Below are 18179 nucleotides of genomic sequence, written 5' to 3' on the forward strand. Positions count from 1 at the left end.
GAAAAATCATACGTTTTTACCGATGCGTAAAACTCATCCGACAACTACTACTCCATTTGCAGTTCCTCGCCGCCCGATTTGCAATGGATTTACGCTGCGGAGATATTTCAATGGAATTTTTTGATACAACATATAGCCAGCACTGAAAATATATTTTAAGAAACTAAAATGCTAATCACTAAAGCGATACAGTTATTTTTCAAAATAAGCTATTAGTCACATTAAAATAATTTCCATATCATTCTATACGCTTCCCAGGCAACTTTCCAAATACTGCTAAGATATGTCAGAGATTTGTAATAATTAGTGGTAGATTTTCTTCCTTTAAAGAGTTTCAAGACAACTGGTGAAATTCCAAATATAAATCACGATATAATGTACTTCGATGAAACTTCTACCGTCTGACACGGAGACAGCGAAATAAACCATCTTAAGGCTAAACAAGTGTACTGTACGAGAGAACGCCAGTACCCAGCAAATGTACCATTAGAACACTTTGTGCTCAAGCGCAGAAGAACTCGAGAGGCAAGTTGCCATGCCCGAATCAAACTACTATCGCACAATGTAAGTGCACCTCTTGGAAGACAACGCGTTAAGTTACTTTTCCTCTAGTTCAAAACCGTATGACTTTCTTCCTTAGTCTGACGTGTTCATTCGACGAAGTTTCCTGTAACACAATTTACTCGTTTCTTTCGCTCCTACTCGCGGGTTTCCTTCGTCGATGCACGAAACTTTTCACAGCCTACGTCAGATTTGACGGTTTTTACCGTCGTGGCGTCGTAACAATAAACTTCTTTAAAAAGGAAAAAATCTCGATGAACGTTAACGAAGTCGTAGATCCGCGATTCGCGTATTTTTATGTCGCGTTGGTTAAGTTAGCTGAGATCGTTCATTTCGAAATGACGAAAGACTAAACATGATTAATCGATTTAGCTTTCTTTCTTTCTATTATTATTCGAAAGATGTAGAGGGATTACAATGAAAAACGAGATATTTCTATTTGTAAAGACTCGAAGCTTTAATATTTAAAGCTTTTGTATAAATTCCGACAGATTTAGAGATATCCAAAAATACGGTTGCGCGATATTTTCAGCAGATATGCAAAGTATCGTTAAGAGAAATATAAAAACGAGCAGCCGATTATTCGGTTGTTCCCATTGAAATTAAAAGCTGATAAAAAATAAATACAAATGTAAATTGATATAAATTTTGAAAAAGCACCTTTAATAAATAAAATCGTCAGCTGAAATCGAAAAATCCCGATAATCCACGCAACAAGTTGATTCAATCTCGCCAATTAATGGATTAATAAACATCAGGAGAACGTTACTAAAGCAGAAGCACAGTACAGAGAAGCTTCTCTTATCAGCCTCTCACGCATGCACACGAGAAAAAGAGAAGAAAATAGGAAATATTACCTGCTGTTGCTGCGGCTGATGCTGTTCCTGCTGAATCTCGTCGTGCTTCCGTTTTCTGCTGACGTCCACGTTCTCGCTGTTCTCGTTGCAGATCGATCTACACTTGCTACAGAGCACCTGGCGTGGCCTGAGCCTGACCGTTGGCCGTGCATTCTTGTACCTGGCCGGCGGATTGATGTTCCTACGAAGATCGACTTTCGCGGTAGTCAGCGAGTTCTTTCTCTCTTGAAAGTAGCTGAATCGAGCCGCTATCGTTGCCAATTTGTCGCCATCCGGGTCCGGTACAGGTTCCGGGGGTTGCACGCCACACGGTAGGCCTCTGAAAATAACCGTGCACAATGGATGATTGTTAATGATCGGTCGATCAGTCGTTGAATGTTACCCAGTTTGAATAGAGAGTAATTCCGGAGATTTGTACGCGTTACAGGATTATATGCATACTTGTTTTATGAATGATGTAGGCGTTTATAATGGATGTATAAATTATGTCTGTTTTAAATGATCACCGCTGGAAATTTGTGCATACACAGTGACACGTATAATCGCGGTAAATACTGTGTTAGTTCCGCTACTATTAAAGGATTGTGCGACAATTAGGAGATTAACTCTCTAAATACGTAATGTACGTGCAGATACGTGATAAGCGAGTGTTTAAAGTAAAAATTAATGTCACGGACAACTAACTTGTTTAAGGAATTTCACATGTATTGATGTAACGTAGCATTGTTGGGACGATATTAAGGGATATTTCTTATTTTTATTTTCTTATTGTATTTACTTAATATGAAGCATAATAGACAAGCAGCGTCGGTGTATGCTAATTATCTATTATTACGAAAGAATCTATATTATAAAAACGATGCATTCGAAATTGGCTGCACCGCTGCAAGTCGTAATATGCCAACGTTTCTTTTGCTGCCAGGACTCTACTTCCTTCCCGAAGATTACGATTTCATTTTATTCCTTGAATCTTTCATTAGAAGGATTCGATATCGGATTGGAAGAAGACGAATCGATTGGGTAAGTCGGCGAGCTGGGAATTCGAACGCCACGTTGCTGGATTATCTGGGTCATTGATAGACTGTGTTTCCTTCCGAGCTTAACAGTTTAATGTATCATGTTGTTTATGCTAAACTGGTAAACCTACTATAGATTGATAATTTTTTCTGACCAACAGAGCACGATTAAAAATTCGATATTGTGCAAGGGATCGAAAGATAAGTACGCATGAAACTCTATTCTACATTTAACGATCTTTAAGAATGGTAGGAAAAGTTTACTACGATTTTCATTGCTTTAATCGTAATTTAATCCAGGCTTATGCTCGTTACGATCTTTTTCCAGTATATACGCGTCTGTTATATTTTGTTTCTACCTCAGTTTATTTCTTAAAGTTAGATCTTAATTTGCCATCTATAGCTAGATATATCTTAATTTATTATACAGATTATAATATATCATTTCATTTCAGTTCATTTTGTTTCGTTGCTCTAACTCTTATCTGCTAAATCGTTTGTAATATGTTTGCCTCTATGCTATAATATGATACGAGCATGTGTTTTCTTATAAATAATTCCCTGTTTTTTGCTCCAGTCTTTGGTATTTCGTTCCAGTTTTGGTTGTTCTTCTTTGATTTCTCTATTCATCCAAGCAGAAAGCTCTCAACCTCGTACCTCCCTTTACGGAGTTCGCCGGTTCCCATTTATCGGGTTTTATCGTTATTTTAATCGACTTCTAATTGATTGCTTTAATTTCAACATTCGAAATAATAAAGATTAATACGATGGGTTTCGAGTTTCCTTCACAGTTATTGAAAACACGACGATATTTTTAGAAAATTATATATTCGGCTTTCTCGCAATAGGGCAGTGATTATATGTGCCAATTTATTTTCCACGCTCCATTCTAATTTTGATCATCTCTATGCAATATATTTAGATACATACTCAAAATCGTTATGTTTAGCGTTTTAAGCAAGCGAACAAACAACCAACGAGAACTATACGACCTTTAATAACTATAGAAAATCTGATAAATGATCTAATAATAACCGAAAATAGTAACGTGTAAAAGTGTTGTAAGAATAGAAAATGCACGAATATTTTAACAAAATTCAAAAATATACGAATCTACAGTCAACTAATAGAGCATCCCCACTTTCAAAGATAAAATTAAGCGGATATTCTATTCCTGAAAATCGGGAAGATTTCAGATTATTTCAAATTTCTTCAAATATGCAGAATCTATTTCTGAAAATACTAACGGCATTGTTTAACAATTAATTGGCAATATCGTTGCAAAATTCGAAATGATAAAAAAACGAGAAGAAACTCTAACGTGTTGTCCATGTTCACGTGTTCAAGTAGAATGAACTCTTTACTCGCCGGATAGCCGTTTCATGTATTGACCCACTCAGGTATACCACGAATTCCTCCTCCATAATTCTGGTACCTGGACGAGCTCGCCATTTTGAATACCCTAATCAACTAATATATAGAAGATCTTAAGAAAAAGGGATTTAATGATTAACGGGTTCACGTAAACACCGAAACTTTCTCGCATCCAACGCGTCTTACGACACGCTAGAAGTAATTTAAAGACGGATTACACTCAGAGACTAATTTTAACAGCGTGTTTCAACTTTTCCTTATAACGATTCCCTGGAATCATAGTTTCTTATTCTTCCTCTTTTTGTCGACGGAATGTGAGTCATTAAGATATTCGTCAGTGCGTGATGAAACAAGAAGAACGCAGCTGCAAGTGAGCAACAACTGTCTCGACTCTGTCGAAGCATATTTTCACGCAAACATCAATTTCTGTACGTTAGACACGACTATTCGAAATTAAATGTGAAATATATAAATCGGTACTAGTTTATTTATTCGATAATTTAAGATATAATCTACATCGATTCTATATTAATATACACTCTTACGTATCTGTTCTATACATTAATATTTTATCAATATTCTATTGTATCATCTCAGCATTTGTATTTATTTATTAAATAATCTCGCTAAGACTTACTCTATAACATTAATATCAAAAATAGCGCTTAGTACGATAACAATATAACGACCAACGATTTCCTGGAGGCTCATGTAGTACCAGGTAAAATCGAGCGTGTAATATAAACTATATACTCGAGAGCATAATAATGGCCAAACTATAGAACGTTGAATGTGGCATTAAAAGTGTTTTTGATATCACAATTACATACATCCGTATGTATACTTTGGACAAAAAGGAGAATCAAAGATCCATGACGTATTTCATGGAAATTACGGTAAAATTACAGAGGAAGGGGGGGGGAGAGATAAAGTGGAATCGCGAGTGCGCGGGTACACGCGTTTAATGAAATGTAAGAGGGAAATGATATTGATCCGGGTAGATCGAATCGCGGTAAGATAATGAAGACCTTTCGTAATGAAAGTACTATTATCATAATAGCCTTCCGAGACTACATCCGAGGCTAGCGATGAAACACGTAAGCAGCTAACCGACAGACAGCGGCCATAGTGAAGTCATTGTGTGTCTGGATTGCGTTTTCGTGACCGTGGCTCTGGCTAAGCTTCGCGAAGGGACCTACTAGAAAATGAATAAAACGGGGTAAAATAGAATTTTTACCGGCACGGTAAATCGTCGGATGTTTCACGCGTGATGCGGCAGATTCTTTAATAAAAAGTTGCAAAGAGTGCGAATTTCCCTGTCTCATAATTCGATCATTACTTACAGAGTGATGCACGGAGCGTGCATGATACTCTGTAACAGTTTACGTAATTGAACGAATACGTTTTCTCTTCCTTTCGTTTTGAGAAATTGTTTCAACCCTCGGCAATTTCGTTCCAATTAATGTAATTTCTTTCTCGATACCGACGTGTTACGACGGTAAATAGAGATTAATATAACGGAGTGAGAGATGGTTAAATCCGTAAATAAAAGTCTAATTAATAATAGAGTTAACACTGGTGAATAATAATCGTATTATTACCAAGTACGTTTTAATCCAGAAAACTGAGTATCAGTGGTGAAAGATTAAATAAATTGAAATCGTAAACAATGTTTCCTAGAAACTAAGTTGTATTTCCTCGCTTCTAGTTCTTCGCTCTATTGTGTCTAGATTACCGTTTCGTGACTGAAACAGACCGAACTCTAGGAAAAATTAACTGCAACGAAATAGAGAAATTTTTGTTCCCTTTGTTCACCTTCCTGTTCAATTTCCTGTTAAAAGATCGCAGAGAAAGAAAGATGATCTTTGTTCAGATAGAATTACAGGAAATTGGTTGTATAACACTGTCGTATTTTTTTGTTCTTGCTTTTCCACCGCGGAATAATTATCATATTAATTTCAGAGACTTATTTACGTCAGACAGAAATGCACAGATGTTTTTATAATACTTTGTGCGGAGGAGCTTTTTAATTACGTTATTTAACCGCGCAATTTCACTCGTCGGCGATGCTATCTATTCTACAAATCGTGACATCACGAGACTCGGACAATTTGATGATTGCTATAATCCGACTCGTTATTGGGGAATTTCGAAATCGTGCTCATTACAATAATACAATCTAATATAATATAAAAATACAATCTAATGGAGTCTTTTGTCACGATATATCGAATTTTCATTACATAAATATCGTCCGTCTACTCGTAGAATTTTACTTTTTACAAGCAACAAATATTTTTAATATAAGATACCAATACGATGCTAAAAAGCGATACTTCGGTACTTAATTTCTCCCCTCCAAAATACCAATTCCACGAAAACCTAATAATCCGATATCCTTTCTCGCCAACGTGCATGCACGTACACATCCATCCTGAAAAATCCTGTCTCGTCGATAAATACTTCCACTATCCTCCAATCGTCTCCACCCTCCTGCAAGAATCCACCTCGCCTACGCACTCTCGAAAAGTCCACGCCATTGATAAAAAGATTCTCCGATCTTTTATTATCGCAGCAAATAAAAAGAGGAAAAATCGAATTTCAGCGGTTTCTCCGTAAAGAAACGTCGAACCAAAACCATCCAACCGTGCAACGAAACGACCGACGACCAATCACTAAGACGAGTTTTCCAGAGTCGCAATAGGCAAAAGAGCGAGGATAGTGCAGAAGCTAGATTAGGTTCGAAGGAGTAAAAACGCTGTAACTGACCGCGAGCAGCGGTTTCATAACGTCGAAAACTATTTGTGCGATGCACGGAAGCCAGGGCCAGAGGCCTCTGGTCGAAAGATTATTGGGCAACGGTTGCCTGAACGTACAGCGACCAGCCAGGCATTCGCCTAAGCCTGGCTGTTTCGTGGCACGGGAACAACACACAACGCAGCCAGCAACGTGGCCGTGGTATTGATTCGAAAGGAACGGACAATAAGCGACGTTCTGACGGTGTATCCATTAATATTTTCCGGCTTTTCGATACCGGGCGACCATCGAAAATTCGTGGACGCTAGAAAATGAGCGTACCAGATGAAAGCCAGCAGCAACCAGAGGGTCGAAATGAAAAGAAGGCAAGATGAAGAAGAAGACGAGGAACGAATCTTCCAGCTCGGTGTATTCTCTCTGATTTCTTCATTTTCTTCCCGCTACTTTCATATTATTTTCCTTTTTCCCTTCTTTTTCCTTCCTCCTCTAGGTTTTTGTTTTTGTTGTTTAGAGATGATAAAGGTTGAACAGCGTGTGTGTATGTGGTTCATTTTGAGATTGGTGGTGTGCGCTGTCTCTGAGATTATTTTTCCCCAGCAATGGTTTGTTATTTTCTTGTTTCACCGTGCGTATTGTTGCAGCGAATGTTTGGGTGCTGGATGTTTTAATTTTGAAGATCGCGGATGAGATTTTTGGTTCGGAGAGCTTTTTTATGTACGCGCGTAGGTTTGCGTTTTATCTGTTTTTTTAAGAGACATGGTATTCTGTGCAAATACCGTGCACGTGCGAAGGAAGAGGAAAAAGCTTTAATAATACAGAGGAATAGTTGCGAATATAATAATGGACAATATACGTAATTTGAAGTACCGAGAAAAGTACCTTCGTCTTTTATAATTTCCATTAATTGTAACCATTTATTACTTTCGTTAATTTGGAATTCTCTGGTGGATCATTTTTACCGTTCCTAACCTAGATTCGAAAATTCCTCGCCTTTTCGCGGTAAAAGACCGCGTTTCGTAGGGATTTTTCAATGAGGCGAGAGCCAACGGGCTCTGCTATTCGTTTATTGTTTATATACACACGTGAACGTCTTATGACGTCCCCGTTTCCCAGGGCTTCAGCGTTGCACGACTCGGTGAGTAATTAAGGTAGCTACAATTAGAGACATACTAGCCGAAATGAGTAATGAGTTTCAGCCGGTGGATGACACAGGTATACATCTCAACCAGGAACATTCGCGAGAGTAGTAGCTGGATTAATTCATGGAAATTTTCTTTAATCGTGCCTTTACCTCTCGAGGAATATTCCAATGAATAAAATTAAGCGCGTGTTAAATATTTGAAGAATCGCTTCAACAAATACAATATTTGAATTTTCCTAATATTTTTCAAAGTGATATTTCTAGAATCCTATATTTACAGAAATTATTCACGTTGAATTTATTAAGTCCCTGCTTCAGAACCATTAAATTTTATTAACCGCTTTAACCGAGCACAAGAGATAACGAATTACAATATTTTTTATTTCATTTCCTTCCATAAACCGCAAGCGTTAAAAATGATTTCCGACCTTCGTAGTTGGAGTCCAACAAAATATAATTCAAGTGTATCTGCCGCCGCTATACGCACTGTTAGATTTCTATTAAATTAAAATATATAACCAGCCGAAAAATAAATATTTTATACAAACCATATTTTCATCGAATACAACTAAATGAACGTGGAAAAGATCTACGAGAGGCTTCGTCAGCGAGGGAAAATCTACATTCGCTGTTCGATCCGATCGTGAAATCTCGCGTGATGAACGAGCTTTCCGCGGAACTGGAAAAAACTTCAGAAACTTGTGCATTCAGGCTGCAACGCGTTCCACCGGTGAATAATGCGAACGGATCCCGTGGTAATGTGATTTATATTGCACGGTGAAATATAGGTGATCCGTCTGTGGAGGAAATTGGGACGTGTAGGGTGCAACTAGCGCCAATCTTTCGCGATCTCTCTCGTTCTCCACGCTCTGATAGATCATGCGTGAAAATTCTTGAAAATGATCGTGGATAACGTTGTTAAGGCTAGTGATGGGATCAAATACCGTCCAAACAAGGTTAGGCATTATTATAATGAAATATCTGATGTATAAATGAAAGTATAAGATGCAAAGATTTGTAGCCTAACGTTGGTAAGATTAAGTACCACTTGAACATTTCACTTGAACAAAGTTGAACAAGAGCATAATTATGTATCATATATATATAAATAATATTTTAATAAATAATGAAATATATATCATTATATATAATATCATAATTATTAATCGAAATAGAACATTCGATGTAGTAGAAAGTACGTATCTTTCAGAGGCAGAAGATTGGATATTATTTGAATATCGGATATAAAATGTTTGATCTCGTAGATAATTCTATCATGACTAATGGGAATATATAAAAAAAGAAAATCCCCTGCACAGCGATATCATAGGTATATCTATGTGATACCAAACTCAGAAAATCAACAGAAACAGATTTCATAGATATAAATATCATGTTTCTCCCCCATAGGATCCTCTTCAATCCTGCTTTTTATGAAGATTAGAGCGGCCTATATTTACGATCAAAATATTTTTTCCATCTTAGTTTAGAAAACTCATTGATAGAAATCTTCGGATATATCGTGTGCTTCATATGTGAAATTTTATAAAAAAAAAATCGTATAAGAAATTTAAGAAAAAATGTTATAATGCATTAGTGTATACTGGTAAAAATATCTGACAGCCGTGCAACGATAGACTTTTATCGGTAGTGAATATTGATGCGCGCCTCTACTCTATAGCTTTGCACGCTATTACAACTGTCTGACGTTGTCAAGAAAAATATGTATGCTTTTTTGGAGGATATTAATACGCAACCGCTATTTACAGAGTGATGTAATTATACTTATCGATTACACCAACGTCTATACATATATATATGTACGTTTGATAAGCATAATTTTCAGCGTTGAAAATTGTACTGATATTATAGAGAGAAATGTATCGATTTGAAACGAATTAGAGTTTGGCACATTAACATCAAATATACCACCTTTTGCTTTCTGGAATTTTTCTTAAGTATATCTTTTCTTATATCTTAAAATAAATTTCCAAAAAAAAAAAAGAAAAATTACCATGATTATTTTATACCAAAAAACAATCCAATTATTTTAAACGAAGAGGAAAGATACTTATCTTCCAGTTAAAATAAAAATAACTTCTGTTAATCGTGGGTGTTCTAGTGTTAGTTCTTAGTGTTAATACTTGAATTTTTAAAATACGTTTTTTATATCGACGATGATCTTTTAATATCGTTTCTCAATCGCTTTAACTGTCTTTTTACTGTTAAAAATGTAGACTTTTTTGTGGAAAATGTATTTAAATTGACTTGTGCCTCTCATTGAATGGAAAATTCCGGTATGAAAATTTGTCACCGCTTCATGGCAATTTCGACGTGGCACGATATTAAAAAAGAAAGGACTATTTATCTTTTCTTAAAGTAACGAATCATAGTGAGTTAACCGGTTTTAACGATACACCTGGTGACGTGTGTTCAATGTCCATACCTTTATCTGTAAATCTGCTGATTCGTGGTTGGAGGCTATAGAACCGTATGCTTATATAAAACTATCGCGCCAGCTGATGTGCAACAATTTAAATGTAGTAGTAGTGACAGTATTAGGAGATATCTTAATAGAACTTAAGATAACTTACCTAAATGTTTCCTTAATTACATCATTTATTACTGCAAACGTTCCGATATAAAATATCTGTCGGAAATAAAGATAGAAAAAGTTTTAAAAAGAGTATCCATCAATTTTTTACACGTAAAACATCGTACACAGAATCGCTTGCTCGATCATTTTTAATATTCCACATTAAACGTCCGATATGAGAAAGGACATAAATTTCGCGGAAGAATAAAACGAAGTTAAATACAATATTCCCTCGATATTTCATATCAAACTGTAAATTTAATAAAGATAGATGGATTTCAACGAAGAAGGAAGTTTGAGGAGAAGCAAATTAAATTAAGAATTGACGAAGATTGTAAAATGAATCTAGATTGATGCAAATTCAAGATACTTCCAGTTTTTCATATCAAAGCTCGAATTTAATCAAGTCAGATAATTTCCAACAGGAAAGATAACTCGAACGAAATTAAATACTGTCAAAGATTCGCGAACATTTAAAAACCAATCTGAATAAACGACGAGCAGATTTTTTCAACGCATGATATTATGGTTATTCCACTCGTATTATAACAAAATCTAAATTTAATCACGATGGATGGATTTCAGCTGGAGAGGAAGATACTAAACCGAATTAAAGGTTCGCGAAGATCTAAAAACGCGCCCAAATGGATTTAAATTCAAAATTCTTTAATATTCCACGCGAAGTTGCAAAGTGAATCCAAGTAAGTGGATTTCAAGCTCGAGGAAACTGCGAGTCTCTTGCAATGTTACATTCAAAGAAACCTAAACTGAATTAAAAGTTTTCGACGATCTAAAAACCTAATAATAACCAAACGAATTGAACTTCGTTTCTTTCGACATTTTTTATCAAATTTCAAACTCGATCGAGACAGGTGAATTTCGAAATACATAGATAGATAGGTAGAGAGAAAGAAAGAAAGAGAGAGAGAGAGAGAACTCGAAGGAAATAAAACTGGTTCGTTGAACCGAGCGCGTCGCACGGGGTTGCTCTAACAGATTTCAGTTTAACGATCCATGGCGACGCTTACGTGGCCATCTACTTTGTACTTCGTCTGGAATACCTCTCGGCTCACCGTTCTGCCTGGCAATTGGTGTCGTTCTCACAGACATCGACGATACTCTCTTTGTTCTCTCCCTGGACACCGGCCGCTTATGCTTCGCATGTATAGCGAGAATGGTTGGCCATCTTGCTTTTGCTATTGCTTCACGCAGACGTGGTGGAAATATAGAAAACAACTGTTCCAGAATTTGAAGAGAACGATTCTGTAAACGACGTCGCGACCGACTCTTTTCCTTACGCTTTCTGTTAAGCGAAAGTCGAAAGTAAGCGAAGATCGAACAAAAAAAAAAAATATGACGACTCCGTTTTTCATATTCTGATTTTGATATCCCTTGGTGAATTAATTGAAAAGCAACACTTCAATCGAGCTCCTTTTATGCTTTCCTCGTCCAAATTCATTCTGATTTATACGATGTAGAATTTCGAAGATCATCTCAAAAAAATCATCTCGGACTTTTGCAATTATCGAAACATTTACGAAAGACTCGCACGAGCAAATACTATTTTTCTTCTTTTTCATTCAAATTCATCTGAATTTATAGGACGCGAAAGTCCAAAATGTTAATCTGAAAAAAGAACACTGGCATAATTTTTATGTTCTTTCTACGCAAAACATTAAAGTCAAAGATTTCCATGCTTCGGATGTTTCCATCCGCGACACTCGAGACATTTAAAAAAGATTTACGTGGATGAGGCAGTCTTTCGTAAACGCTTTGAAATTTTCAACGTTAAAATTAGCTGATTATCCCCTCTTTCCCTTGTTCAATTATTCGCGTCGGTTATCCGCATATTTCAGCCGAAAACGTTCAGTCTTGACTTATTTTTAAAAAAAGAATTCCCACCGGCCGCTCAAGCTCCCGTAAACATTCTCAGAGACCTTTGAACGATGTTATTCGCGCCGTTCGATTAATTTTCTCCTTTTTTAATTTCGACACGAGCTTGTCCTTCTATCGAACATGCCCTTTCATAAAAAATTACGCAATCGTTACGATCTTCCATCTTCCTCGTCATCTTCTCACTATATTACATGCTTATGGTCTCACACCGTTTCGGATTTAAATAAGTAATTTAGAATTATTTTACATTTAAATTAACGATACAGAAACAAATGAGTGAGACTTAAAAAATGTCGTTAAGTACTAAGTAATCGAAGTCCGATAATAAGTAACCTGTCCAATAATAATAACAAGTAAGCGGATATTTTAAGAAAGATATTTAAAGAAATAGAAGCTACATAAAGGTATCTATCTAACCATAAAATATTATAACGCGTATTACACTTTCGATGTTTTATATATTTCTGTATATTTATATTTTTCACATTTCCCATAAATGCCTAAACATTTGCATCCTATTAATAAGTGATAAAGTAATCAATAAATGTTAAAAAATTTCGCCAAATACTAAAGGTAAATAAGTTTATTGGGCAACTTTCACAGTGAAGTTTCACTTTTTATTTCACTCTCTTCCTCTGTCTTCTCCTGGTTTGAAGAATTTTCAAACGTATAACAACCATAAGTTTAATCAATATCACGACTCATTCGCCACGAATGGAGTTTCTCATTTTTCCAACTTGGCGAACGTGGTCACACGACAGTTATTGGAGAGCGGAAAAAACACGAGCCGTAATACCAAGTTGCAGAAACTTTTCCACGGACGGGACTCGACCATTCTCTACCGGCGAAGGAAAAGTTTTAACAATAGAGTAAAACGTTTCGATAAAGATACACCCCGTCCAAACGTTTTCTTCAAAGTTTATCGTCGTCCGCGATGTAAGTTCAACGAAATAACATGAATCGCCGAGGTAATAAGCCATTCCTGTATGTAAAAGGGGAGGGTGGGAAGGAAAGAGTAAAACACAGTAGAGAAAGGGGGAGAAGGAAAGGAAACGTGTTAATAACAGGAGGTTGGAGTGCGTGGCGCTAGATATAAAGGAACGTATTGTATGTTAAACGACATACAGATTGTGTACACGATGATAATGAAGTCCTTGTGACCCGAAAGGGATGAATAATTTTTGCACGAGCCTTGTAATTGTGTTACTCGGTCGTAGGATGGACGAGACACAGTTGGGAAATACCGAGAATAAATCTTAGATTTATGTAATATGATCACGGGAGAAAAAGCTGATAAATATACTTTTATTCTCTTTTTTTAAATCTGACTTACGTGTGATCGCGTTACGTGTATTACGAAATATAATACATACGCTGTTCTTTCAATTCGTCCAGTGATATTCTATGTTTTTTATTTCGATACCTTCGTCGATATTCTACTTCAATTTCTGATAATACATCCCAGTTTTATTTTAATTTCGGTATTTTTATCAACGTGTAAAAATTATAACGTTTAAAATATATTTTCCTGCTTTCGAGGAACACAAAAGCAAGAAATCAGCGAATATAAAAATTCAGCGGAAGATATCGATGAAAGCGTGGGCGCACTGTATAATCGACGATTAAACTCGATGCAACAGCTCGTAATATTATTTTTCACTCGATATCGCGGGTATATTCGGAACAAAGACGCGATATTCCAAATTACAAGTTCAATATATGTAACAAAAGGACCGCAGGAAAGTCCAATTGTTTCCCACGGTTGGGAATATCTTTTTTTCCGTCGTGGCAACATTTTAAACTCGTTCCGTACCGCACATTATTGCGTTATTCACACCTTACGTGTACGTGTACCACTATCGTCCGTGTATACCGTGTACTTCAAAAGTCATGCATCAGCTAACTTTCCTCGCACGTCTTACAGACGCACGCTGTGTACAATCGAGCATAATTTTATTTCGTAACTGAATATTACATAAACAAGATATTGCATATACAACGATAGTCTATATAAGATCTGTCCTTTATTTTTGTCTCTCGACGTTCGTTCGCGTTAAAACGACTTTATGCTTGAGAAAATGAGACGGCGCTGTTTCTGGTCGCGTGAAAAGATTTAAGCTAAAATATAAACCTGATGTATTGTAACGGAGTAGTATTCGAACTTTCGACGTAATATAGAATATTACATAAATCAAGATAGAATGAATATTTTTATGTTGTTTGTCACGGCTAAAAATTCGTATGAATTTATGGAACGGCCCGATATTCCACGAGACACTGTGTATGTAGACTGCCTTAGGCGTTAAAACGTTCCAGCAGAGCCTTGGCCACATGCGTTTCTAGCCCGTACAGTTGCCACGGCCGCAAAATTTATTTCATCCATTTGCTACATCATCCATTGACAACTTTCAACGGAACCGCAAAGGCGGTCGAACCGTTTTGCGCGTGATAAAAATTCATGATTTCGTTAATTCACGGCCCAACTTCTCTCCGCGTATCAAATATCCAACAGTTTGATCAAGTCATTTTGGAGAGAATCGATAATCGACGAAATTAATAACTAGAGCGTAGAGAATGCACGATTAAACATGCCTAAAATATTCACAGTAGGATATTTTTGCGATACGTATTCAGTATATGGTCGTTTAAGATGACACGTGTTCGTGAAAACGCGAATGTGTATAAATATCCAACTAATAAGAACAAAATTGAAATGCAAATGAATATTAGATAGATCTTGAAAACAGATATAGCGTATTATATACTACTCGAGTTATGATAGATAAGTTGAAATATAAACGAAATCCTTTTCACGTAAAATTTACTCCAATATTGTCTTTTTTTTTTTTTTTGAACTTTTTGATTCTTCTGATAGAATCCTTTTTATATAGAATTCTTCCAATTTTCGACGCATCTAAATCATTCGAAAAATTCGTGCGCGATTTTCACAATTTCTATTTCCTTTCTCATTCGCTTTTATGCGTCTATCTATACGCCGAACCAAACTTTCAACTCATCAGCGATGATTGCTACAAAGACGACCGTAGAAGAGAGTAGACTGTTTACAATGTACCCGAGAGGATCGGATTCCCTGAAGAATTTTTAATTGTTTTTGGTGAAGACTAACGAGAACATCGTGAGTAACTTAGACAACGATGGTGTACAAAGAAATTGTATTTATAGGATCCAAATTGAATCAGGCCACCGTTGAATCGGAGCTGTTTAAATATAATACCACGAGAAAGCTAACTCTGATCTTTTTAACGCCGCCTTCGGACCGGCGCGATCGATCACGGTCAATTTTGTCCTTTGTTTAAATTTCATTCCTACCGTTTCAATCAGGGAATTATTTCCAGCCATTTCGACCCTTCTCCGTTTATTCGATCCCGATGAGGATTTCAAATAAAAGAAAATTCCTTTTAGTCTAGGTATCTCCATAGGAATCTCAGAAAATTCGATCGTACGACGTTCAACGGTGTATATTGAAAGTATTTTAAGGAGACATGTTAAGCTGCTCGTGTTAAAATAGACGGGATTAGGGTGACTTGTGTAAATGCTGGGACTCCTGGAGTTATCTGAGGCTGAGACCCCCTAGTAACGTTCATACGAACTTAAAGTCGCTGCGAGATAACTGCAAGAGCAGAACAGTTGAAACTTTGCTTGGACAACGTTATATAAAAGATTATGCATTTTATAAAAACAGATCTACAGTGTAAAAGATATTTATATTATATTTTGCAATACCATTAATATCGAATGAATTCTATATCTTAACTAAATGTCAAGAAAAATATATGCTTTCAATTCTATGTTTTAATACGCCGAGATATGGTTTTCACTTTAATTTTTCTATATTTCGATAAAAACGTATCCTTCGCGTTTAAGGATCGGCAGAATTAAGCAAGTGGCACAGGAAATACAAACATGGTTAAACAAAATTCCACCTTTCACCAGGTAAACGCGCTAAACAAGGCAGATATTCTTTGAAATTCTATGGAAACATCTAGTTTGTACACCCGTTATATACAGGATAGAGCCGTGCAGCACACAAGCTACGTCCGGCTGCCAGTGACAATACTGTATATTGCTTTTCCCCAGCGAGCTGCTAGGATGGACGATTTCCACGACGATTTGCAAGAGGAGTCATTAGGACGGCCATCAATCAAGCACCAAAACGGTGGGTGGGTGCTACGATCCGCACGAACCACGATATGGCACGAAACAATGCAAATTCATCCATCCCATTTGTTAAACGCAGACGTGATCAAGGTCAGCGAGAAATTGCGCTTCTGCGTGTAAATTAATCATTATGTTTCGATCTCGTGAAAGAAAACAAGAGTTTCTTGCGACGAAAGTGAATTTACTTCGATCCTGTTTCCAATTATTAATATAATGCTTTTCAATGTAACGACTGTTCCTTGCGAAACATTTACTTGGAGAAGTCTATTTCGCTTGGCACATGTGGTTCGTATTTTAAAAAGAAACTGTTCCACTTAGAAATGTGTAAAATATTTCTCGCTGTATGAAACAGTTTTCGAGACGCATAAAACTGTGCCGTTCTCAAAAGTTTGGAAGTATTTCCATTAAAAAGGAACAGCTATATCGTTACTTATATCATTACTGATAAAAGCGAGCGATGCATTTAAATAAGAATAAACCACTTCTCATTTGGAAAAGTGGTTACAGCAATTAAAAAGATAAAATAACCTTAGTTTAATCTCCTTATTATAAGCCAATTTCGGACCAATTATAATACGTCAAACTTTTTAACGAACCGAGTGAGAAATTCCTCTATCTACAAGTAAACATAAATTAAAATTGTTGCGGAAACAGTTGCACAGGTTCGAGTAAATTGGCAACTTTTAGGAACAAAGAAATCGAAAAAGAAACTACGAATCTGATTTTTATTTCCTCGGCTTCGTACATACCTTATCACGTGGTTTTCTAAATCGCCTCGTGCATTCTATATATGTACGTATGTTTTTCATATTCGAATGAAACTCGAAGCTACACGAGTTGAGAAACTAAAATGGATCGTGCCAGCGTTTGCTCCTTTGGATGTGTAACTTATGGTTGGTAAAGGCTGAAACTCGCTTCACGTATTCCGTACACGTTACTCAAGTTCAAGTGAATCCCAAAGTTCATTTCTCACGACTGCTAGTTCTATAACGTCCCTATTCAATTCGATTCTCTGAACTCAATACTCTTAGACTTACGGCTAGTCATCGTTTAATAAGCTTGATCTACTTCGTATATCTATTACGTAGATGCAATACATACGTAGGCAGTATTTTTTTCCCAGAAGAAACATAAGCAACCACTTTCTCAGACGTATTAGAATATGCGAGTAACGTTACCACCTACACCTCAATGGGCATTAAATTCAAAGATGTACCGATGTTCATTGTCAATAAAAATAAAGCTTCGTCATTTTCTCAATTACGTATAATCGATGGGAAAATTTACAAGCCCTGTCAAATTTTAGAAAACACAAACAGCGGAACAACTAAATTTTAAATCAACGATAAAAGTTTTAAATTGAATGATAAGCAAATGAAATTACGACGAAGCAGGTTCGTTATGATCTTTGCTTGATACCTTGAACGTTGTTCTGAAATTTTATAATCCGATATTGCTAAGGAATAAAAAGAGTCCTTGAATAAATTAGTGGCGTCAGATACATTATAAAGTAACCGTAGCATAACTTCATCTCGATTCACACCTTTTTCTAGGTCGTTCATGTTTCTTTCTTTCTCAACTAGGTTCGATATATTACCAAAGAGATAAAGATCAGGAAAACGTTTCGTAATTTCACTACGAAACGAATCCAGCTTTCCTTGTTTATCTTGATTTATGAATTTATTATGGGACCACGACGGGGCAAGGTAATTATTATGCAAATGGATAGAATAAGCGACAAAATAGGGTATTATTAACGCGATGTGCGATTTTACAGCCTTACCAACGCTTGCTACGCTAAA

General features: G+C 36.3%; 1 protein-coding gene and 1 long non-coding RNA gene across 3 annotated transcripts in view; both read right to left on the reverse strand.

Moving 5' to 3' along the window:
• LOC139991140 (uncharacterized) overlaps positions 1-18179 on the reverse strand; it is a 37514-nt gene that overhangs the window by 8130 nt on the left and 11205 nt on the right. For both annotated transcript variants that reach the window (XM_072011007.1, XM_072011006.1), the window contains exon 2: positions 1419-1737. In XM_072011007.1, coding sequence (XP_071867108.1) covers positions 1419-1737 — 319 coding nt within the window. The remainder of the gene's footprint in view (positions 1-1418; positions 1738-18179) is intronic.
• LOC139991176 (uncharacterized) lies at positions 13460-16569 on the reverse strand. The gene is made up of 2 exons (XR_011800749.1): positions 15529-16569; positions 13460-14758 (listed from the first exon to the last, which is right to left on the reverse strand). It is a non-coding gene; the product is annotated as an uncharacterized lncRNA (long non-coding RNA).

This window comes from Bombus fervidus, chromosome 9, assembly GCF_041682495.2.
Source record: "Bombus fervidus isolate BK054 chromosome 9, iyBomFerv1, whole genome shotgun sequence".
NCBI classification, from domain to species: domain Eukaryota; kingdom Metazoa; phylum Arthropoda; class Insecta; order Hymenoptera; family Apidae; genus Bombus; species Bombus fervidus.